This window comes from Paroedura picta, chromosome 2, assembly GCF_049243985.1.
Source record: "Paroedura picta isolate Pp20150507F chromosome 2, Ppicta_v3.0, whole genome shotgun sequence".
In the NCBI taxonomy this organism is placed as follows: Eukaryota; Metazoa; Chordata; class Lepidosauria; order Squamata; family Gekkonidae; genus Paroedura; species Paroedura picta.
The window spans coordinates 131,366,444-131,391,403 of record NC_135370.1 but is presented as its reverse complement, the minus strand read 5'-3'; the positions used below and the strand labels follow the sequence as shown (position 1 = coordinate 131,391,403).

The 24,960-nt window shown below is 42.4% G+C and overlaps 1 protein-coding gene across 2 annotated transcripts in view; it reads right to left on the bottom strand.

The window, feature by feature from the left end:
* LOC143828797 (cytosolic phospholipase A2 epsilon-like) overlaps nt 1-24,960 on the bottom strand; it is a 62,678-nt gene that overhangs the window by 15,066 nt on the left and 22,652 nt on the right. For both annotated transcript variants that reach the window (XM_077319006.1, XM_077319007.1), the window contains exons 4-13: nt 23,959-24,090; nt 22,898-22,938; nt 22,286-22,328; nt 20,435-20,492; nt 15,371-15,540; nt 15,185-15,274; nt 10,449-10,486; nt 6,616-6,763; nt 5,232-5,368; nt 4,496-4,718 (exon numbers count right to left, since the gene is read on the bottom strand). In XM_077319006.1, coding sequence (XP_077175121.1) covers nt 4,496-4,718; nt 5,232-5,368; nt 6,616-6,763; nt 10,449-10,486; nt 15,185-15,274; nt 15,371-15,540; nt 20,435-20,492; nt 22,286-22,328; nt 22,898-22,938; nt 23,959-24,090 — 1,080 coding nt within the window. The remainder of the gene's footprint in view (nt 1-4,495; nt 4,719-5,231; nt 5,369-6,615; nt 6,764-10,448; nt 10,487-15,184; nt 15,275-15,370; nt 15,541-20,434; nt 20,493-22,285; nt 22,329-22,897; nt 22,939-23,958; nt 24,091-24,960) is intronic.

Below are 24,960 nucleotides of genomic sequence, written 5' to 3'. Positions count from 1 at the left end.
GAACAATTTTTAAAGATAAATGAGCTAATTTGGACTGTTTACATTATACAGAGATTTCTCTTGATAACGGCTCTCGCAATATCTCTCCCACTGTGTGACTTTCTAAGCAATCAGAACTTATGCGGGAGGACCTCTCCTGGTTGTTTGAAATATTGCACAAGACTGGCTGGTGTTGGCTTCTAAGTCTGATTTTTAATATGGCTATTTTGACTCAGATAGTCCATCTATTAGCAAAACAAAGAGAAGATCTGAATGCCTTCACAGAAAATTTGTTGAAAGATATTTTTAAGGAGATCCGAAATGGCAAGAACAGGAATGATGAACCAAATGATAATGATAATATTAACCAACTGGAACAAAAAAAATAGCAAGAGTGAAGAATTACAAGATTGGAAATCTTTAGCAGAAGAGAATTTTGAAGCATTGGAGATGGAGTCCTTCAGAAAGCAAGACCTGCAACAAGAACTTATTATCATCACTGATCAAGTTCCCTCAGATGAGGTTACCTTTACTGAAAAGATATATCTCAAAGCAGAAGCACAAAAGAACCAGCCAAAAGATACATTGGTTTATCCTGAAAGTAATTATTCTAAAAGAGCTTCCCAGGAAAAAAATGGTCCTAACATACCCCAGATTGGAGATGAGGAGGTGCAACTGTTTCAAGAATCACTGGCAGATATTCTGTGGAAAAGAGCACAACTTCATTTCCTAAGCCTCGAATTGAGACCTCCTTAAGAAGATTGGAAGGAGGCAAGGGGGGAGGACTGACATGTTTTCTATATTCTGTTTCTGTTTCTGTATACTTTTATATGGATGGCATTAATACTTAAGGTAAAGGCAAAGATTTTAAAACAGTTTGAACTGAAGAATTTAAGAGCTGCAAATGTTATGATAAAGTGGGCTTCTCTTTTTTTCCCCTTTAAACAAATACTGGGTTAAAGTAGCTGTAAATGTCATGATAAAGGGTTTTTTTCCCTTTTTTATTTTCTTTTTATAAATAGTGGGTTAAAGTTCATATTGTTTTATAAGAAATGCTTAATGTTAAGTACTTAAAATATGTTGTTGTAAACAAGTGCAGGAACCAGCTGATTTTCTAGCTTAAGGATATGCCTTGGTTCAAAGCTAAGGGTAATTAACACCCGCTGACTGTAAGTGCTGGAAATGTTATATTAAAGTGGGATTTTTTTGTTGTGGCTTTGTTTTTATATTTACAGGCAACAGACATCTAGAGTATTCAGTATTATGAAACTTCAAGCAAATGGGGACTTTGGGGGGTAGAGGGAGGGATGATATTGTAATATTGTAATCAAATATATTTTTCCTTGTTCTTTTCTATATAAAATTTTTAAAAAATATATTAAAAACATTTTACAACTTTGAATTCTGGTAATGGTTCTCTGTTCCACATAGACCTCCACCATGTTGGAAATACTATAGTAAAGAGGCGCCCCAGGAAAGGGGGTAAGCTGGAAAGTAGCTATTCCTCCAGGGCTGTACCAGCCAATAAATTGTCCACATGGAGACTAGGCACTGGACAACAGGAGACACAGAGGTAAGACATTAGGACTATGAAAAGAAGCTGGGAGTTCTGACCCTCTCAGCAAGCAATCCGTATAAAAGTCAGTGATAGCAGTGGTTACCCTTGATAGAAAGAGACAAGCCTCTCCAGGAGTTGGGAAACCCTTTGAGTGAGCAGGGTGGAATAGGGCCTGCAAGCTGAAGCAGGCCTGTTCTGCCACAACTTGGCAACACAGTAGAATAAGAACAAACAGAACACTTGATTGGCCAGGGATTATGAATTTAGCATACACATGTACAGAGAACAACAGAAGTTTTGTGGGGATTTTGGGTCAACTGGAGAAGGATCATCTAGGATGGACTTAGCAGCACAGGTAAGAATACTTAACCTGGCAAATCAAAAGCCATGACTAGTGTGAGGATTCATGAGGCCATAGCACCAGAACCAGTTGAAGGATTTGCAGAGTACAATTGCTGTGGGAGCAGTCAGACTGGGGGAAGAGGGGTCCTCCACAATGGAAAGGGGTGTCATTTCGAGTGTCCTTAAAGAACTTCATCAACCAAGCTCACTTTTTTTTAAAAAAAGGGTCCTTGCCAAGTGTTTGTTCGAAGGAGTAAAGGAGGAAGGCATCTTTGACTCATCTGCTGCTTACTTGTTTCTGGTCTCATATAGGAGCGGGGAGATAGTAGATGGAATATGAGCACAAGGCATGGGGGAAAGAGCAGCAGCAGTGGTAAAGTGACAGTGGGTGGGAAAAAGGCTGGACTCAGATGGAGGACAAATCAGCCTTCTTCTTCTTCTCCCCGGTGTGGTCCAGAGAGCATGTGTGTGCAGGCACACTCTTAGTTCCTGCCAGGTCTAATTTCTTAGGGCTGCACCTGCAAACTGCAGTCACGTTCCTTCCCTCATGACATGAAAGGCTGAGGGAAAAGGTGGGGATGAGAGAGGCTACAGCCCTGATCCATGGAGGGAAGGCACTGCATGGGGCCCCTGAGAGCACAGGGCCGTAAGCACATGCTACATAGATAACCTGGCTGTAGCAAGTGCTAAGGTACAATGCCAGAAGCAGCATATAGATGATGAGAACAAGACTGGATGAGCTGAAGTCTCTCCTGCTGAGCTGTGGTATCTCAGTAGGGGCTTCTACAGGCCCAAGCCAGCAGGATGAAGTCTGCTTTCGGGACCTAGAATCAGAGAAGCTGAGTTTGCAGGAGTGGGAGGAGAGAGAAGCCCACAGGCAAGAGCTCAAGAGAGAGGAAGGATGCAGGAGAGAATGCAAGCAGAAATGTGATCTCAAAACCAAGCAAAGCATAAAAATAAAAGTCACCCCCAAATATTTTGTTCCATTCAATGAGAAGGAAGACCTCTCAGTATATCTCAAATTTTGGGAAAGCAGCTATGCAGTAGAGCAGTGGTCCCCAAACTTTTAATCACTGGTGACCGGTCAACGCTTGACAATTTTACTGAGACCTGGGAGGGGGTAGTCTTTTGCTGAGGGACATCACCACCGCCACCTGAGCCCCTGTTCCACTTGCTTTCCCACCGGCACCCCTGACTTCTTGCCGCCCACTGGGGGGCACTGCCAGCAGCAGCTGCACAGTGCCACGCCGAAGGGGAGCCCCAGCCATGGCGGCTGCTGGAGAGTACCAAAGGTGAGCCGGTGGCAGAGTGGCAGGGCAGCCCCCAAGGCAGCAGCTGGGAAAGAGGACTAGGAGGTGCCGCCGCCTGGTACCAACTGATCCATGGACCGAGACCGGTCTCCGGACCAGGGGTTGGGGACAGCTGCAGTAGAGGATTGCAGAGGCAGACTAAATGTCCTACCTTTACAGCATCCTCACTGGGAAGCTAGCTGCTGTCTGCCATAGCATGCCTGGGGAGGATGGGGGCGTAACCTTTAAAGACAATCCCATATAGAGATCAATGATGGCAATAGTTATCCTAGAGCAAGAAAGAAGCCTCTCCAGGAGTTGGGACACCCTTGGAGTGGGCTGGGTGGAATAGGATCTGCAAGCTCAGGCAGGCCCATTCTGCCACACCTTGAATAAAACTGTGCTGGTCTTAAAGGTGCCACTGCACGTGAAATGTGTTCATTGTCTTCTGCTGATGAGGATGGGATGCAGTCCATTGTATGAGTGGCATGGCAAGCAGAAAACATAAGCAAATATTCATCCTGTTGTCACCCTTCTTTTTGGGTATAGGGTTTGTAACTTCCAGGCAGGGACATGGGGATCTCCCAGAATTACAAAAGCTCTATAGACTACAGAGAACAGCTCCCCTGGAGAAATGGTTGCTTTGAAGGCTGGCCTGGGTGACATTAGACCCCACTGAGGTCCCTTCCCTGACTACACCATCAAATCCTGGGAATTTCCTGACCTTGAGTTGGCAACCTTACTTCATGTCCCATTCTGACACCTGCTTCTTTAGCAGAACAAGGTGGGTCTTGTCTGTAATTATTTATTTTTCCTTACCAATAGGTTATTAACGTGATCAGTGTTTCAATTGATCAGCGTGCCTATGAGTGAACACTGGCTCAGGAGTGAGGGAATCCAGTGTAGCCTTGGAATGAGGGGGAAGGGGGTTGATAAGAGACCTTGGAACCTTCTGCTCTCTCTGGCCCTCCTACTGTAAGCTTAGGACAGGTAATCAATGCTTCTTTTGCACTCTGCTCCTAGCCTCTTATGAAGGCAGCTCTGTTGGGTGCATATTTATTTATGGCCTGTTCATAGTTCCAGTCTTTGTGACAGGAGTCCTTTACACCAGGGGTAATCAATCTGTGGTCCTCCAGATGTCCATGGACTACAATTCCCATGATCCCATGCCAGCGTTCGCTGGACATCTGGAGGACCACAGGTTGATTACCCCTGCTTTACACTAAAGGGATGAAAGTTGGATCCTGTTTTCCTTAGAGAAGGGGCGAGAACATAAACGTTTCAAATAACTGTAGTTCTTTGGAATAAAAAAGATTTGATACTGTACCCCTTCGTGTAGCAAATATTCTATGATGAGTCCCCAGAGATCTATAAAAGTTGTTTTATATCCTTCTTGTTTCCGTTGATTCAACTGCTGATGATAATATTTGATACGATCAATGGAAAAAATACCCATCTTGCTCTTGGTTACATGGTTCTTAGCCTCACATATGAGCTCATCCAGATTCCTTTGGGACCAATAAGCATCTCTGTACAAGTGTGCCATGGACCTGAAGAAGTACATTCCAGTATTGAAAAAATAGTAAGCATAAAACGGAAGACGCATAATACCCCACAGCCACTATCTTGTCATTTTGAGTTTAGTAGTACAAAAGATGTTTGTATGGCCTCAAGTTTGTCCCTACAGTATTTCCTTACAGGAAATCCCAACAAGGCTCATGCATATAAGAGACAAAGCACCTACATTGAAAATTCACTGCACCACCTCCCAAGCAGGAGCACAAATCTGGGGTAGATGAGGTGCACCAGGCCAAATGCTCCCCTTTGTGGCAGCAGGGAGAGGCGGGTCAATTTGCCCCAGTTCAAACTCCAGCCTGCAACTTTCCGTGAAACCTCCAGTGTGGAAATGGTCTCACTGAGGAACTCAAATGACTGAAAGGTTAATGCAGCTTTTAACTTTATAGGAATAACAGACAGAGCATTCTTTACCATTAAAGAGATATTATTAGCACAATGCTATCCCCAGCATCATTCACTGAAAATCCACAATTAGTGCCACTTACCAGCATGTGCCAGACAAACCAGATATGTATGTAATGCAATCTAGGAGATTTAATTTTTGCAGACCCCTTAAACTGCCAAATGTTGTTGTGTATGATCTTGTTCCACCTCCTGTTGTCATGACTGCCACCACAGGAACCTGGATAATACATTAGGATAAGAAATTGCACGATATTGGCATAGACCATTTCTACCCCCTAGCAAAAGTAAAAAAAAGCCATACAGAGATCCAATTACAAGACAAAAAATATGACAAAATTATTTCAAATTTGTTTTCTAACTTCAGTTTTTATTATTTTTTCCTTACATCTTTTACCACTGCTAGGAGGAGTGGGACTGAGTGCCTCATATCCCAACTTAATCATTTTAACCTTGTGATCCACTTGCAAGAGAGTCACACCCCACAACTTGAGAACCACCACATGAAAGTGATCATAGTAACTCAGCACACACTTAGCTTCAACCAGGGCCAAGGCCTTTTCAGTCCTGACCTTAGCCTCATGAAACGAGCTCCTGGAAGTGCCTGCAAAATGGAGCTGTTCTGCTAGGCACTTGGTGGCAGCCAGTGAATGATCTGTGGTATAACATCTTATTGGCTTCCTACCATTAAACCCCAGAAGAGCTCCCCTTTGGAAACAAATAAGATCTGAGGGCTCTAATATCAGCAATTAGTCTGTGCGGAATTAGAATTCTAGTTATAGTTTTAATTGTATGGTTTACATTTTATGATGTATGTTTTAATGTATTTCTTATGTTGCAAACCACCCCAAGACGGCATTTGGGAGAGGTGCTTGGATAAATTCAAATATAAAACTTACATAACCGTTTAAAGTGTGTGTGTGTGTGTGTGTGTGTGCATGTGTGTGCGTGTGAAGTACCATCACTTCTGACTTATGGCAAACCTATGAATTAATGACTTCCAAAACATCCTATCATTAACAGCCTTGCTCAGGTCTTGCAAGCTGAAGGCTGTGGCACTGAGTCCATCTCATGTTGGGTCCCCCTCTTGTCCTCCTACCTTCATTTTTTCTAATATTATTGCCTTTTCCAGTGAGTGTTCTCATAAACGTGGCCAAAGGTATGATGGATTCAGTTTAGTCATTTTACCGTCTAGTGAGAGTTTATTTTGATCTAGAACCCACTTATTTGACTTTTGGGGAGTCCTTGGCATCCATAAAACTCTCCTCCACTACATTTCAAATGAATCTAGAGCAACAGGGTCTTATTATGTGGTTAATGTCCCCTGTTGAAGATCCATGCTCCTGAGCATGAAACAACTACTCTTCTCAAATAGAGGAAAATTTCCCATAGGAGAATTATAAAAGAAGACATCTTCTCTTTTTCCTGCCATAAAAAACAGTTAATTCACTCTGATACGCCACATACCTCATGATCTCTCAAATCATAATTTAGATGGAGCGCTTGCTTCAGAGCCTGAGCCACATGTCTCTTTCGCTTACATAAGAAATCTTGTTCCTGTGGACACAGATCATATCCCAAGCGCACATCTAGGTCCCCTGGGCAGGAACAATGACTTAAGGGGGCATATAAACAAACATATTGCAGTTTTTAAATTATTATTACAGGAATGCATAGGATTTTAATGTACAGAAACTTAGTGGGAAATAAATTACTGAGTATGAACACGCAATATGGTGGAATAACTGGAGAATATATAGCAACTAAGAAAATATTAAGAAATGCATTGTTAAACTATTAAATAGGCTGGAGGTATTAAGTGGGCTATGTTGAGTGGTATTCTTATCTTCTGTTCCTTTTTGCAAACTGTTCTGCAAGTGATGGAAAAAGAACATGCAACAGGTCAGTAACCATAGAAGGACCTCTGTTAGGCCTTGATGCTGCCACAACCATGCCCAAACAGACCACTAGGAAGACTTGTGATCCAGGCAAATTATTTAAGAAAATACTTCTGTAATCCTATAGGATGATGCATTTTTACATTTCAGAACAAGAAGGAAATATACAAGTTATAACATAAATAAATGGTCAAATCCTGTGGTAAATAATGATATGCTATCTAAAAACTGTATCCAAAAACTGACCTGGTTTCCTCCAACATCGGCCTGGTTGGACAAACTTGTGGATCTTTCAAAAAATGGCTAAACTAGCTAGTCAGGTCAATAGGAGATCAACACAAGAATTTCAAGAGCAACGGCAGTATCACTTGGATTTTCTTCGCAAATGGAATAAAGGTGAAGAAGGCTGAATCAAAATCCCTAAGGCCCCATCAGGCAGGCCCTCATCTTTTGTAATCTTTCTGTATTTCTTATGTATTATTCGCTTTCCTTTTCTATGATATGATTAATGAAAAATTAATTTTAAAACAAAACAAATTGATCTGGATTCACAAAATGAGGGCTAGTGTACCTGACATGGGCCCTTTCTGAACAGACACATTCCCTTGCTTTCATATGGCAATTTCCTCAATTGTTTTTGTTTTGTTTTGTGGGGGAGATGGTTCTGCTTACCTGTTGCATTAAAAAAGAACTTTATTCTGGATTAAATTTTCCTTCTGCATAATTTTCCTTCGTTTCAGCCTTCAGTTTGATTTCTGTTTCCTTTTTATCTGGGTCATTTGATCCCTACCCTACTTAGAATTTGAATTTAAATCAAAAGCATAAGGAATCCATTGGATTAGTCCCCCTCTCCTTTCTCACCCCTGGTTGGGCACTCCTCCACCACTGACAGTGTGCAGTGTGGTATGCCTTTGCTTAGTGTGGAAGAGCCAGCTTGGTGTAGTGGTTAAGAGTGGCGACATCTAATCTGGAGAACTGGGTTTAATTCCCCATTCCTCCACATGCAGCCAGCTAGGTGATATTGGGCCAGTCACAGTTTTCAGGGCTCTCTCAGCCCCACTTACATAATAGGGTATCTGTATAGAAAACCCAGCTCTCTTATTGGTCAGTTTAGAGTTGGGCTTTCTTTCTTTTTTTTGAAATTGTAAGGACAAATTCTTCAAGCTGCTTTTAGTTTCCAGTAGTCATTTTAGTTAAAGGTTCTCCCTTCTTCATTGGTGTATAATCTCCATTACAGTTTAGGTATTTAATTTTTTTACAAGCGCCCCTTGAGTAGAGAGGGAAACCCATTCACCAAATGTCCCTCCATACCCTGCAGCCTTCCATGCAATGTCATTGAGTCAAAGTCCCCAGGAACAATCCACGGATGGAGCACCCTGTGTGGCACCCCTGAGATGTAAGAATGGCTCTCTCTTCCCTGCTGACTCCCTGCAGTGCTTGAAGGCACTTGAACTCCACCTTGCTTCTGCAAGCATGGGCGTACTCTCTTGCTCTGACTGGGCCAAGGGGTAGGCAAGGAGGGTGGGCTGGCTCTGCTAATGGCCTGCCTCTTCAGATCCCCTTGCCTGCTTGCAGGAGGAGAAGGAGGAGGAAGGTTTAGGGGAAGCAATTTTCCATCTCAAACCAGTGGTTCTCTGGCACTCTCCTCAAACTTGCTAGGCCCTGGGGGAGGCAGACTTAATAGGAGCCTCTAATTAGGTGGCAAAGGCTTTGTGCTGTTTTACAGACTTCCTTCCTCCCCCCTCATCCCCAGTGAGCTTTCCCCTCTTTTTCCCCTTTTCCATCCAGCCTAACCAAATGCATATTCGGGTTAACAGCTGATAGCTGTTATGATAGAGAGTTTATTAAGTTCAGATTGAAGGATTCCAAACACTCTCCTTCCTGGATGCCACTTCTGATTCCCATCTGCTTTGCCAGTTAACTGCTTCAGATTATTTTAAAGACCAGTTAGAGAATCTCAGTTGCATGAGGTGGTGGTGGTAGAGGAGAATCCCTCCCCCCATTGGTCTAATCAGCCTCATCTGTATTTTTTTTATTGTTGTTTGTTCTAAAAGTTTTGCTTCAGGCCATGAAATGCCCGCCAGGTGCATCACGTGTTCTGAGAGGAGAGCGCTCCCTTCCCTCAGTCTTGACACGCTACTCCCAGCCAGGGGAAAATATGCTGGGAAGGTCAGAGCAAAGCTGAGAGGGAAGGGGGCGCTCTGCCATCAGAACACTAGATGCACCTGGTGGAAAGGTGGGCAAAGGCATGATTTCAAGGGGTCCAGAGCAACTCCTGTAGGAGCTTTAGTGAAAGTCTTCCACAGCCGGCCTGGACCTGCGCAGTTCCAATGTAGGGATGCAGCACAAGATGGATAATGAATAATAGAATCTTAGATTGGAAGAAGCCACACGGGCCATCTAGTCCAACCCCCTGTTCAATGTAGGATCAGCCTAAAGCATCCAGGATAAGTATCTGTTCAGCCACTGCTTGAAGACTGCCAGTGAGGGGGAGCTCACCACCTTCTCAGGCAGTCAATTCCAGTGCTGTTGCCTACATGAAATCATTCAGAGGATGATTCACACATGCCTGTCCCTCACTTGATTATTCAGTATTCAATATTAAACCTATGAACAGACTTCATTTGAAAGCCTTTGGGTACTTAAAGGGAAGAAAAATATGTAGTCATTTTCAAAACACAATGTTTTCAAAAGCCAAAAATGTGATCTGAACTAGCATGATTTCTGTGAGGGCGAAAAAATTACTCCCCAAGCTCAGGATTGAACCATGAACTGCTTTATATGGAGGTGAATGCCTTTCCAATGGGGCTATTGAATATTCTGAAAGGCGTGGTATAAAAACATCATATGAAGCTTTTCTGTTTTAAAAAAACTCTGAGAGAACCAAATCTTGTGCTGCCTTGGTGGCCTTTCTTAAAAGTCATGAAATTAACAGGATTGGAGGGGAAAGGGGGGGACAGAAGGCAGTCTGCAGCCCTTTCTCAGGCCCCTTGAGAGCCAATGTTGGGAGGAATGTGCAGGCATAAAATGGATTGTTAGTTTGTACATGAAGGGTGTGTTTGTGTGTAAAAATGGCTAACCAGGGGTAATCACAACAAATAGCTTTAGGAAACATTCATCTTAAAATGAATATGCCCATGTCAAAAGTGACCAATCCAGACGTTTATGCAAAATACCATTTCATGGACCAACACCAAACAAAATCTAGTTCTTCTCATTTTCTGATTGGAATGCAGAGACTGGAATACTCTGTGAACCCATGGGAAAACACAAACAGTTCTGTGCTCCTGCAAACATATTAAGCCACACTGCTTTCAGTACTTTGAAAATCAAAGGTAAGCTATGAGTACAGAAAGGGACACTGTCACTAACAAAACACAATGGAATATTCAAGCCTCTTACCAGTCATTCACTGTCACGTGTAAATTGTACTTTTTCTCCTGAAAATAGAAAGTAATTATTATATGAGCCAATTCGAAATATTATACAAGGCAGTTTATTCATTCATTCAGAAATCAGGAGGGGATGCTTCTGGTTTTCCAAATACTGTCCTTTCCAAATACCTTACATAGAACTTTTAAGGACAGCAGGAAACTAATTATATATGACACCTCCATCCTACACACTTATTTAGAATCGTGTCCTAACAGAATGTACTTTCCAGTTTAGACTGAGTTGCAAATCTATTAATGCTGGATGACTCAGTAGCTGTAAAGTTGAGGAGTAAGTCTAGAAATGTGAAAGAACAAGGAAATCAATAGAGTCAAGGGGATGGAATGAAAAATTTCATCTTATCTATTCCACTTTTCTGAGGCTTAATGTATACATTACAGGTACCAAAGAGGTTAGTTTACATTGCTACACAAAGTTGCTGCTGTCATGTGCTAAGTCAAACATCTTGAAGATTAGGGAGATTATCAACCTCTCTTTGACATCTGGAGAGTTCCCTGAAGAGCTAAAGGAAGCTGTGGTTTGCCCTCTGCTGAAAAAAACCATCTCTGGACATCCGGGACGCCGCTAGCTACCGCCCTGTCTCGCATCTTGCATTTCTAGGGAAGGTGGTAGAGTGGTCTGCGTCGGACCAGCTCCTAGTATTCTTGGAGGAAACTTTGGCCCTTGATCCATACCAGTCTGGCTTCCATCCATGGGGTGGAGACCACGCTGGTTACCTTGACGGATGACATCCAGCGCCAGCTGGATTGAGATGGTTCCACCATTCTCATGTTGTTAGATCTGTCGCCCGCATTTGATGGGGTCAACCACGAGTTATTGGTTCACCGCCTCACCAGGACCAGGATTCGGGGGACTGCACTGAAATGGCTGGTCTCCTTCCTCCGGAACTGGACACAGAGGGTTGCAGAGGGAAATGAGTTATCGGATCCCTGTGGAGTTCCCTTGTGGAGTTCCCTTGTGGAGTTCCACAGGGGGCGGTACTCTCCCCCATGCTTTTTAACATCTACATGCACCCTCTGGCCCAGCAGGTCTGCGGTTATGGAAGAAGAAGAAGAAGAAGAGTTGGTTCTTATATGCCGCTTTTCCCTACCCGAAGGAGGCTCAAAGCGGCTTACAATCGCCTTCCCTTTCCTCTCCCCACAACAGACACCCTGTGGGGTGGGTGAGGCTGAAATGCGGATGACACCCAGCTCTATTTCATAATGGATGGCCGTCCGGACTCCCCCCCCCCCCCAGATACATTTGCCAGTTGTTTGGAAGCAGTGGCTGGATGGCTCAGCCAGAGTCACCTGAAACTCAGCCCCTCCAAGACGGAGGTCCTGTGGCTGGGAAGAAGGGGACAGGACCAGGAAGTGTATCTCCCATGCCTGGATGGTGTACAATTAACACCAGTGGACAGGAATTTGGGAGTGACCTTTGATGCTTCCCTTTCTATGGAGGCTCAGGTCACAAAAACAGGCTGGATGGCTTTTTTCCCATTTTCACCAGGCCCAGCTACTAGTGCCCTACCTGTCCGGGCTAGACTACTGTAATTCGCTCTATGCAGGCCTACACTTGGCTTTGATCCGGAAGTTATAGCTGGTACAAAATGCAGTTGCTAGGGTCCTCACTAGAGCATCTTGGGGGGCCCATATTCAGCTGGTACTTCGTAATCTGCATTAGTTACCAGTCTGTTTCTGGGTCAGGTTTAAGGTATTGGTATTAACCTTCAAGGCCATAAGTGGCCTAGGTCCTGCTTACCTGCAGGACCACTTGGTTGCTTAGGCCCCCCGCAGGGCTCTTCGCTCTGCGGGTATGAATCTACTGGTTGTCCTGGGCCCCTGGGATGTTCACTTGGCCTCGACCTGGGCCAGGACCTTTTTGGTCCTGGCCCCAACCTGGTGGAATGAGCTCCAGGAAGAGCTGAGGGCCCTGCCAAAATTACCAGCTTTCCACAGGGCCTGCAAAATGGAGCTCTTCCACCAGGTGTATGGTTGAGGCCAGGGCAGAGCCTGGGTTCCATCTCTGGACTCCCCATGATCCATCAGTTCAGCTCCCTCTCTCATGGTATTGATGGCCTCTGACTGAACAAGGTGGGGTTGGAGGGGTTAGAATACCAGCGTTGTTGTTACTGTAAATGGATACGGGAATTGTGGGGGTTTTATTGTGATTTTAATGTTTTACTGTGAACCGCTGTGAGACCTTCCAGGGAACGGCGGTATACAAGTCCAAAAATAAAAAAATAAAAATAAATAAATAAATAACTCCATGTTCAGCTATGCCCTTTGCTATACCCTGAGCAAGCTGAAAGGGTGTTAATTGGGTGCATTTAGTAATTTCCTTTTTATGGAACAATGTAAATATTCCTCTGGCTCTACTTATTAAAAGCTCTTTGTACATATGAATGAAAATGAAAAAGCAGATTTCAAAAATATATCCTAGAATACTGTCATAGCCATATAAACAGTAATCTGTAACAACCTCTTTAATACAGTTGTGGTTGTCATCTGTGGCTTGAAGATTTGAGGGCAAAGTTTTAGGAAGGACAGAGTTTGGGGAAGGAGCTGAGCAGGGATGTCACATCTTAAAGGTGCTACTGGACTCTGATTTTATTGTGCTACTTCAGACCAACATGGCTACCCATTTGAATCACATCTGTAATGTGACATCCAGTTCAAAGATCCTCCCCCTCCCATGAAGTCATCTCCTCCTAATTTTTATATTGAGATCCCCTCCAATCATTTCTCCCCACCTTTAAGCACATGCAGGGTTCTATCTGTACGTGTTTCAATAGTATGCCATGCTGAAAAGATTAAACGAGGAGAAAAGGAATTGTAACTGTAACTCCATGCAGAGGTCAGAGATGCCCAACTGGTGCCTTTGCCCAGCTCCTGAGAGCCTGAAATATGTATTGGAAATGCTACTTTGTCCTTCTGTGGTAAAAAAAAAAACTTCTCCTCAAGCATCTCAGGCTCTTCTACGAGAACTGTGCAAATGAACTGGTTCTCATGTAACAAATATATGCAAACATTGGACATGAGATATTTGCCATAATAGGATGTTTATTGTCCATTTTATTGTCCAGAAGTTGATACTGAAAAGGAGTGGCAGTTAAAGTCATGCCCAAATCCATGGTTAAATGGAAGTCTCATTCTAAAACGTTGTTTTGGATCACAAACTTGCTCTCTCTCTCATCACCAATTTCAAGGTGGGTTCTGGAGATCTCCTAGAATTACAGCTGATCTCAAGACAACAGAGATTAGTTCTGATACAGAAAAGAGCAGCTTCACAGAATAGACTCTTTGGTATACAACAGAGCTTAGGAGAACCAGAAGCCCTACAGTAGCTACAGAAAATAGATCCTCTGAGGACGTTCACACACTGGAGGTTTCATGTTGGGCTGCAGGATGAAGTTTTAGTTGTGGCAGGTTGCCTCACCTCTTTCTGCACCCACATGGGAAATCATTTGGTCCGGTGTGCCTCATCCGCCCACTATTTGTACTCCTGCATGGCAGTGGCTAGGGTGCCAATATGGATTTCATATGACTCGGTGGCTAAAAAGGCTAAAGGGATTTGGGGCTGTATCAAACCGAGTATCATGTCCAGATCATGGGAGGTGATGGTAGCATTTTACTCTGCTCTGGTTCAACCTCACTTGGAGTACTGTGTTCAGTTTTGGCCACCACAGTTGAAGAGGGATGTAGACAAACTGGAGCGTGTCCAGAGAAGGGCAACAAACATGGTGAGGGGTTTGGAGACCAAGATGTATGAGTAAAGGTTGGGGGAGCTTGGTCTGTTTAGCCTGGAGAGGAGACGACTAAGAGGGGATCTGATAACCATCTTCAAGTATTTAAAAGGGTGCCATATGGAAGATGGAGCAGAGTTGTTCTCTCTTGCCCCAGAGGGACAGACCAGAACCAATGGGATGAAATTAATGGAAAAGAAATTCCATCTAAACATCCGGAAGAAGTTCCTGACAGTTAGAGCAGTTTCTCAGTGGAACAGGCTTCTTCGGGTGGTGGTGGGTTCTCCATCTTTGGAGATTTTTTAACAGAGGCTGGATAGTCATCTGATGGGCCCATTATGCACGGCCACCCAAACAGCGATTTCGGGTCACATGGAAAACGCGGAGGGGGAAGAAGCGAAGCAAACCACTTATGCACGGGACGGGACGCAACTGCGGCAAAACCCAAAGTAACTGATTATGCACGCGGTGACCCCGGCACCACTTCTGGTTGCGCCCCGGTCACCTGAAAGCTGCGCTTTCTTCTGCATTCGCTAACGCGGCTTTTTCGGCGGCATGCACCGAATCTGCGGCCGGTTGCAGCCGGCTCTGTGCGTTATCTGTGACTGTAGTCACCGCCATTCCACCCTGAATGTGCGCTATCCGTGCATAATGGGCCATGGAGAGGCTGATTCTGTGAAGGTTCAAGGGGATGGCAGGTTACAGTGGATGAGCGATATGGTTGTGAGTGTCCTGAATTGTGCGGGAGGTTGGACTAGATGACCCAGTAAGTACCTTCCAACTTTATTCTATGATTCTATACTTGCATTTCACAAAGCCCTCACTTGGCATTCCTCTTAAGAACAGAGAAAAGGCTCAGTTTCTACCACAAAAGCATGATCAGTCTGACACAAATTAATCTGTCTCTTGGCCACTAGATGATTGCAAACACATACTGAAACTGGATCATGGTAGCACTCACCTCCACTATTGGCACTTTCTCTCCCTTTGGCAGTGAATTCAGCATCACAGTTGGAACACCTGGTTTTATAGCTCTATAAGAACAGGTACACTGGGGAATAGAGATTATTTCAGTTAAGAATTGTCCTGTTTCACATTAAAGGTTAAGCTGTATTGTTTTTATGGCTATAAAACTCTGTTAACATACAGGATTGAAACGTGGTTTCTTCTTTGGAAGCATAACGTCCAAGCATGGCTCGTTGTACTTGGCAAAATGGAATGTGGTGGGACATGGAGGCATGATGATGGCATCAGAGCCCAGTTTAAAACAGTGACTGCCTTCACCAGATCCTTTTACGGTAAGTGAAAGGTCTCTCTCTAAGGATAGGAAGCATAAACAGAAGCATTACCATTCATTATATGTATGTCCATTTTAAAAATACATTGTTTTAAAGACTCAGTTTGATTTCTGGAAACAATCATGCCTCCAGGCACTTGATAAATCAAGAAAAACATTGCCCTCTGATGGTGAAAAACTTAAATTCCCAGCCATGTTTTAACTACCTATTAACCAAATCGGAACAGACTTCAAGGAGATTCTGATACAAAGTACCCATAATAATGCCTAGCATTACTATGTTGGAAAACAAATTCTGGTAGGGAAGAAAGACATCACATTCATACTTAAGAACACACACATTCTATTTAAACAAAACAAAAAAACCACCCTTAAATATTACTGTTGCAAAGGCTGTCTTGATACTTGAATTATACTTTTTAATATTTATTTATTGTGGGCTTTATATTCTACCTTGTCTTTGGGTCAGGTTTCAGATATGTTGAAGTTTGTCAGATTCATAAGAGCACAAGGTAGTTTATTAAGACAAGAAGAGTCCAATAAACCAGATGACTTGGATTCCATCCACAAGTACCTGGATTAGTTTGGCATTGGCCTCATTGTCTCTTAGCCTTAGTAATTCTCCATCATTTCTGAATGGTAATGATATAATGACCTCATTAAGCCACATTAGATTAGCAGGATAATGTCTTGGAGCAATAAGATAATGACAAGGGAAGTAAGGATAAGTTCCTGTGCTTTTTGGTTTGTCACTGGTTTACAAAGCAAACAGAAAAGGAAACCTTTTGCAATGCTTGCCATAAAATTTCCTCCTGCTGCCTCTTTCAAGAAGAAAAAAGAAAGTAAGAGAGCAGGGGCAGACTGAGTAACTGAAATTACCCTGGAAATAATTTCCAAGTGGCACAATCCATGATCCTGATCAGGCTGAAGGTACTGATCCTTAATAGATTCAAGAGCACAGAATTGACCAGATCAGCCTTTCTCAGCATTTTTGCCTTTGAGAAAACCCTGACACATTCTTCAGCTTTCAGGAAACCCCAGAAGTGTCATGATCACGCAAAATATGGTTGGGAAGGATAGCTGTGTATACATCTACCTTGGGACCCTCCCCTTCCCACCTCCTTCCAGGCCCATCATTGACTATTTTGAGAGGGGAGGCAAGTTGATGTGACCATATATAGCCATATCACCTGAAATGTTTAACAAATTTAGACAAAGAAGAAGAGTTGGTTCTTATATACCACTTTTCTCTACCTGAAGGAATCTCAAAGTGGCTTACAATCACCTTCCCTTTCCTCTCCCCACAACAGACATCCTGTGAGGTGGGTGAGGCTGAGAGAACCCTGATATTACGGCTTGGTCAGAACAGCTCTATCAGTGCTGTGGTGAGCCCAAGATCACCCAGCTGGCTGCATGTGGAGGAGGAGAGGAGAATCAAACCCGGCTCACCAGATTAGAAGTCAGCACTCCTAACCACTACACCACCCACTACACAAACCACATCAAAAATTAATTAACTCCCATCAATTCAGGAAACCCTTTCCAGGGCCTTCAAGAAACTCCAGGGTTTCACGAAGCCCTGGTTGAGAAAGCCTGGACTAGATCTTTTGGGTATCTAGATCTTTTGGGGTATAAGTGGGTATCTTTAGAATTTGATCCCATTTTATTCAATGGGGTTTTCCCCCAGTTTTCTGTTCCTCTCACATATGAGTATTTAAAAATTTAGCATATTATATGAATTAATCAAAAGAGCAACTGACAGCATTATTAATAGGACCTCTGTTTTTAAAGGGAATTTCTTTTCTTCCTTACTAACAAATATTTCCCCATGTTTGTAGTATTATCTGAAAAGTGTAAATACCTTCATGCATCTGATAAAGTAGATTTTAACCATGAAAGCAGGAGCTACAATACATGTTAAACTTTCCTTTCGGTTATGCCTAACATGGCTACTCTTCTAGAATTTGTCTTTTGACCACACACAGAGAATAAGGATAGCCAATACTATAAGCTGGAAAAATAAAACAAGCAACTTTATTATCATTACTCAAGAAGGACTTGTAGTATACACTTAAAAAAAAAATTAGATCCGGAAATGGAGTGGGTGTGAGGATGGGCAAAATGCTACCGAGACTGTTGCACATTTCTCCTTTTATACAGGCTTGCCCCTGTCTGCACCCCAATTTGCAGCATGATAAGAAAGGGAAATCAGTTTTTTGCGATTACCCTCATTGCAGAGCAAACCAGACAAAAACTCGCACCAACACCTACACAGCCACGGGTTGCTGCCAATGTCTTGTGGAAGCAGTATGAAAACCCACAAGCAATGAGAGGCTGTGCAGGGGTAAATCTCTTGTGCGGAAATGGTCATTGTCTTGCTCTGCCTTGCTTGCACCCTTAGTGGCTGTAATGCAGAACTGCATTTAAAAGAAAAACAAAACAGAAAGCCATCCTAAAATGCATTTGCCATTTTTTCTTCACACTGGGCTCTCAAGCTTAATTAGGCTCTGTGGGTGACATCTTTCTTTCCTATGTTTTTGGCTCACTTTTGTTTTTCATCTCCCTTCCCAGTGGTTGTTCTGGGATTCTTAAAAGTGCCTCATTAGATGCAAGGTAACTGCTGCATCCATTTTGAAATCTGATGCACAGAGAACTTGGGACATGGAACATGGAATTTTGTGACCAGTAAATGGGGAAAGGGGAAACTTGGCTTGTGATTTTGTAACTATGTCTACTCTGTATAGAAGATACACACACACACACACACACACCATATGTTGTACCTAAGGAGGTATAGCATCGAGTGGTTTCTTTACCAGGAGACAGATGCCAAATACAATTTCTTGTCTCTGTGAGCTTTCTGACAATGTATTTCCTGTTTTTGCCATGGAAGCCATTGAGGAGAAGGAGTTTATATGCACTCAGACATTTCAACATTATTATAAAAGATTTCCAAGTCTGGTTTATCTTGTATGATTTGTATAAGACGTTGTGGTGCCCCACCTCTGCTGCATCACAAAACATCTTCAGTTTTATGGAGGTGGCATAATTGTGGTTTCCCATTACCTACCCCTACCTTACAGCTGTGCTCAGTCAGTGGGAGGGGGAGAATGTAGCTCAGCACACTGTGGGCATGGCACCTCCAATCCATCACAGGACACTGCTTTCTCTTCCCTCATTTTCTGATAGTAAAGTTCTCATCTTGTTTGTTTATGTATATGTGAGTGAAATGCTGACAAGCCATACTTCACAACCTATGGCAACCCCATTAAGGAACCAGGAAGACAAGTGAGAAGCAGAGGTGGTTTTCCATTACCTTCCTCCTTGGTGGTCTCCCTTCCAAGTACCAATTCTGCTTAGCTTCTATATGCCTGGGCTATAGCATGCTGACTTCCTTCCCAAAGTTCTCACCTAGCTAGAGCTAATGCTTGATTATTGTTTCATTGTGGGACTGACACATAAATTGTTGGATGGAATTGAACTAGTGGATAAGGAAGAAATTCAAATACAATTCTTTGCCTGTGCATTACAAGAATGGGAAAGAATTTTTCTGACTTGCTCCTATCTGTATAGAAGGACAGGAGAACCCCACAACTCTGATACCCTCCTCAGAGAGGGGTTGAACATTTATTCCTCATTATCTCATCTGCACCCTTCTTAGATATTAATTTCTTAATAATAAATGTAACTTGGCTCATAAAGGCATCTTCTCTGTGTCTCTGAATTCTAGTATAATACTTCCATAACCTTATTAATATCATTCCTAGTTTTCAATAACAAACATATCAGAAGCAAAAAATGAAAACCACAATGGAAAAAAATGTACACAAGATGTTTTTAGACATTATTGCCATGTGCACAGGAAGACCAGCAAGTGTTTATATATCCTCTCAAAATCCATGTTGGCTGTACAGGGTAACACCAATATTTGGCATGCACATACAGCTTTGGTACATGTGATTTGATGGCTTGATTTTCCAAGGAATTCATTTCCTTACACCAAAGCAAATGCAAAGCATCATACCTGTTCAGGCAATATGGTGGTTGTGTATCAGGATCACACTCCTGACATTTGTGGTTACTGGACTCCAGGTATGCTTGAATGCCATACCTCAAAAGACCTGCAAACTACTGTGAAAGTGGTAGCAGAAAAGTAGTAGTGTAAACAGGAATGAAGAGATGTCCAGGAGATGTTCAGCTGTTAAATTTTCATTTATAAGTTTCAACAAGTAAAATTTGAGTCAACAGTTGAGTCATGTTCAAAATGGAACTAAAGCCAGATTTAAAATACTCCTGGTGTCCTACAGTTTGTTTTTTTGACACTTAAACCATATTCATTTATGAACAAGCTTGTTTGATTTGATTTACTGGATTTATAAAACTGCCCCTCTTGACAAGGCATTCTCCAGGCAATATGCAATTTAAAATCAGTAATACAATCAAACGGTTTGTGTGATTCTAATCTCGTCTTCTTATACATCCATGTAATTGACTGGGAAAGCAGGAATGATTTGATTTCAAAGTATTTGGTTACATAGCAAAACTCTAAAAAGGATTCCAAAATTGCAACCAAATCTGTACTTCAAACCATCTTTTTGGATGTTTTGATCTGCAATGCTTCTGCTACATTGACAAGTAATTGGAACACCATAACCTAAATATTTTGTTTTGTTGAAGCAAATTTTGGTTTGGGTTTAATTCTGTATGTTCCATAGCCAATATAAGCTATATCTAAGCTTTTACAGGTCACTTTTTTAAAGTTCCATTCCAGTATTACAGATTTCTTATAAAAATTATTCTTGATTACTGTTTCTGTGACAAAATGCACAAGCAGTGAGATCAATTATTACAGGGCATATCTACACCATGATATAACCGTTCAAATACAAATTGGAAAAGTAACTGTAGACTAACTTGACTTGTGTGGCTTTGTCAGATCCAGCTCAGCTTCAAGTTTGCAAACCTCACGACACTAAAACAGAAATAAAAGACAAAAATGGTTAGGGGAATAAGCTCATGCAGGAAGGCAGCTTGGGCTCAAGAAAGACAGGTACACATTTTTGTTGGCTTAAACAAAGCCACAGATTTATTATTAGCGCCGCAGGAGTGTTGGCACAGCATGGGCACTTGCAGTCAGCTGGCCACAAGAACCAATGGCACCCTGGGGCCCACTGCTGGGAAAGCAGGTCCTCTTGCCACTGGAATCCCACCCAAGGGACGTGTCCAGTGGTGTCTTGGCAAGTCAACCCCAGTTCTCTCACCAGGAATATGGGTCCCCTTGCTGATGGATTCCCACTGTAGGGAAGTGTCCACCTCGGGTGCCAAGAGGAAGCGTAGATTTCCCTTGGTCCCACCCCAGGTCACCTGGCACTGTAAACCCTGGGGTGACAAGGAGAGGCACCCAATTCCCTTGGTCCCACAGGCTACATGGGACTGTTAGCCACATGCCTCCCCTGACAGGTTGGCCCCTCTTGCAGATCTGCTGCTTCTTAAGGAGGCCCTTAACCTGGGGAGTCTGATGCACCAACCAAACTCCCCCCAAACAGGCTCCTTCCCATGCCAAACCACCAGCTGTGACGAGATGCAATTCAAAGACATATGACAGTGGTCCATTCAAAACCATGAACAGTATTAACCAACATGATAGGTGGGAAGCAAGTTGTTCAGATGATGGCTCAGGAAAAAGAGGAAAAAGAGGCCAGACACCTCACACATGGAGCCTTTTAAGGTGCCCCAAGCCCCTGCCTCCCCGCATCATCCTGGACACGATGCCTCATCACCACACCTGCCGTATAGGCTGCTAGGCTAGTCCCCTAGCATGTCCTCCTCTCCCGGCTCCTCCACCACATCAATGGTGGCCATAGGTAAATCTCAGCCACATTTATAGGACAGGTATTAATAGCAGAAACTACAATGATGGAGTTGGGGTTTAGATCCTATTGGCCAGCCTAGGTTTCTTGTTTGTACTGTGTACTAGGAACTGTATACAACAAACTAGGAGGTGAAAGGTAACCCTATGAGATTTAAGTATGCCATTAACTCTCTTACTTGAAGTCAACAGGGACATAGGAACTTAAAAGTGGCTAATTAAGTTTGGATTGCGTCCTACATTTGGAAGACAAAACTCAAGTTCAAGGCAACTCAATAAAGCAGATAACCTCAAGGCTGGTTGATTCATTTCAGAAACTTCACCTAATCATGCTGATCTCAGGTTGGGATTTCAAATAATTATGGGGAAATCCCCTCAGCAGAGTTTGATTTCAAGAATGCTATCATCCAGATGAGACATGAGGATGTCCTGGTATTACAGCTCATCTCCATACCACAGAGATTAGGTCCCATTGAGAAAATGGATGCTTTAGAGGATGAACTCTGAGATCCCTGTCATGGCCAGGCACTATCCCCAAATTTACACGAGTTTCCCAATCTGGATCGGGGAACCCTATTTGATTTACAGGTTTTGCAATTCTGAGACCACTAAAAACACCCTTCAAATTTTGCAAATATTGCATAAAAGTTAGCCACAAAAAGCCTATGTGATTCTGCTACATTTCACCCCACCTCTAATATTCCCCTTCTTTCCCTTTAGCATATACTGTGACAGGATAAGCACAACTTCACCCTCTTCCTTTGGTTCCAGGAAGTATTTTGTAAGAGCTCAGTTCCTCAAGGTTCCTGAGTCCCAATATGAACTCAATTTCCTAGATAACACAAGTACTATCAGCAGTTATAAACGGCAGAAATATTACATAAAATAATAATTACCACTAGAACTCCATTTGTAATAATGGTTTCAGGAGGACCTTGCCTAAAAAGAAAAGGGAAACATGTATGTATATATGCCTCTGGGGTTTTATACAACTGTGGTGAAATTATTTTGTAATTATGAAATGAATTGAACAGCACTTAGAACACTAATGATTTCCCCATTGACATGTAAGGCACCCCTCTTTCGTGAGTGTGTATAGAGTGGAGGTGAGTGGAGGTGAAAAGTTGTCCTGGATCCAGCTTTTGGCTGGGGTCATGCCAAGATTTACAAATAAAAGTATTGAGCATAGCCAATTACTACTTAACATTGCTGACTTAAAATATATTAGTCAGACTTAAGATTTGTTGTGTCTATTAAACAGATCAAATTAGGATTAATTGAAATATAGTTAAACATGAAAAGATTTTATCACCATCATCATCTTTATTTTTCTAGCCTACCCTTCCAATGCAGCTCAAGGTGAGTAAACAACATCATAAAAAAACAGTTAAGTTAAAAGCATAACAGGCTAATTTCCATTGTATGGGTCCTTTTACTCCTAGAGAAAACAAAAATGCTTCTTGATGATTTGCTGTTCCTTCAACTCATAAGATTAGTTCTTTACTTACGCAAGTTCCACTAAAAATTCAACATCCAGTTCCTCTTGTGCCTAGTACCCCCAGAAGACAAAGCAAACAAAAAGTTAAAGTGAGATAATTATGTGATACTGCCTTCTCTTTGAAATGAAAATCTCATTACAGTTGCCAGAGGGGCATATGTTAACAACCAGGCTGTGCACCAATATTAGTTGTTTTGCAAGCATATCTCTGAGAAATATACATTAAACAAAACTATTTGCTTTCCTACAAGACACTTGTAGTTGCATCAACAATCATAACAAACACCTTTCTGGCTGTCTGAAGAACAATAAAGAACAAGTGTTTTGTTAACCTTTTGGCCCAATTTTCCAAATGGAAAATACTGTCAAAATCATTTTGCAGATTTTGCGTTTATAGTGTAAGGAAGGTATTGTGTTTTAAATGCTGACAGGGAAGTAACTAATAAAGATATCTGTCTATAAAAAATAAAGTGGCTCTGTTTAAAGATTTGCAAAGAATATACCAGGGGTAGTCAAACTGTGGCCCTTCAGATGTCCATGGACATCTGGCAGGGGCTCATGGGAATTGTAGTCCATGGACATCTGGAGGGCCGCAGTTTGATTACCCCTGGTATATACTATGATCTGCAGTTTGTATGTCAATATAAACCAAGAATTGGACAATTAATATAGTAAGGCAAATGCCCTAGAAATCTGAAGTTATTTGGTAGCTTGTAGAGGTTACCTTTTAATACTGAAAGCATCATAACATTTGTCAAGTTCTGGGAGGCTCTTTCATACAACGCATAGAATTCACTTATAATCTATTATCAATAAATTAAAAACACAAAATTGTTGATTAAGGAGTAATATAATATGGGCAAGGTAATATCTATGGAGGTGATCACCAGCCTTCAGATTCTGCAAACACGGACAGAGAAAATGCAGAAGATTTGTGCCCCAAGTACAGTTTGAAGCATCAGATAATATGGCTTGTGGACTGTCTTTGGCTCAGTTTTCACTATTTTTGAAGGTCTGCACCCAAATAAGTCAATTTTACAAGTCTTCTTGACATAATATTTCAGATCTTACCTCAGGTTCCGACTTAAAGGTCATGAAAACATTTTCACCATCTGGAAGCCTAGAAATGTCAAATTGTATAGTGAAGAGGTGGTCATCCGGAGTGACAACATCTTCATCACAGACTGCCAGCTCCAGTACATTCTGTGAAGTCCAGAGGAGTATATGAGATCAGATGTCAACTATAATGTGTTTACAAAAAGAGGGAATCCTTGCAATCATAGAAACACACAAAGAGCCCTGCTAGATCAGATGATGAGTCCATCCAATCCAGAATCCTGTACAGTGGCCAGCCAGATGGGCTTCCTTCTGATGTTGCCTCACTGCCTCTGAATGTAGAGGTTCCCTTTACTAATAGACCTATTCTCCATGAATCTGTTAAATCCGCCTTTAAAGTTATCCATGCCTATGGCCATCATTTAGCAGCAAATTCCACATAAGTTTGCTTTTGCTCATGTAGAAAAGACAATAGGAATAAGATGACAAAAAATGCAGAACTATTGGATAGAGCAGTACTGGATCAATAGTGTTAACCACTGGAGTTTACTCTGCTTGACCATTTATGCACTGGAGGTTTTATGCTTGGCTGCAGGCTGCGGTTTTAGTCATGGCAGGTGGCCCCACCTCTTCCTGCACCCACACGGGGGAGCATTTGGCCCGGTGCACCTCATCCGCCCCCGACTTGTACTCCTGCATGAGAGCTAGGGCAGTGAAGTTCCCAGTGCATAAACAGTCTTTCAGATGTTAGTGAAATAGCTATTCACACTGATTAGAAGCAAAATATTTTCAGTTTGTCAAAATGAAATGATGTTCTGTATTGCCTTATTTTTGTTGGTGCTTATTTGATAAACAAAATTACAATTTGGGGGTTTGAAATTATCTATCACTGTATACCAATATTCATCTGAAGAGCTCAGGGTGGTTCTCTGATCTTTACAACTATGCTGTGAGGTGACACAGTCAGGGAGAAAGTGGCAAATGTACTGATGATAGTTTAATGTAACTCAAAAAGGT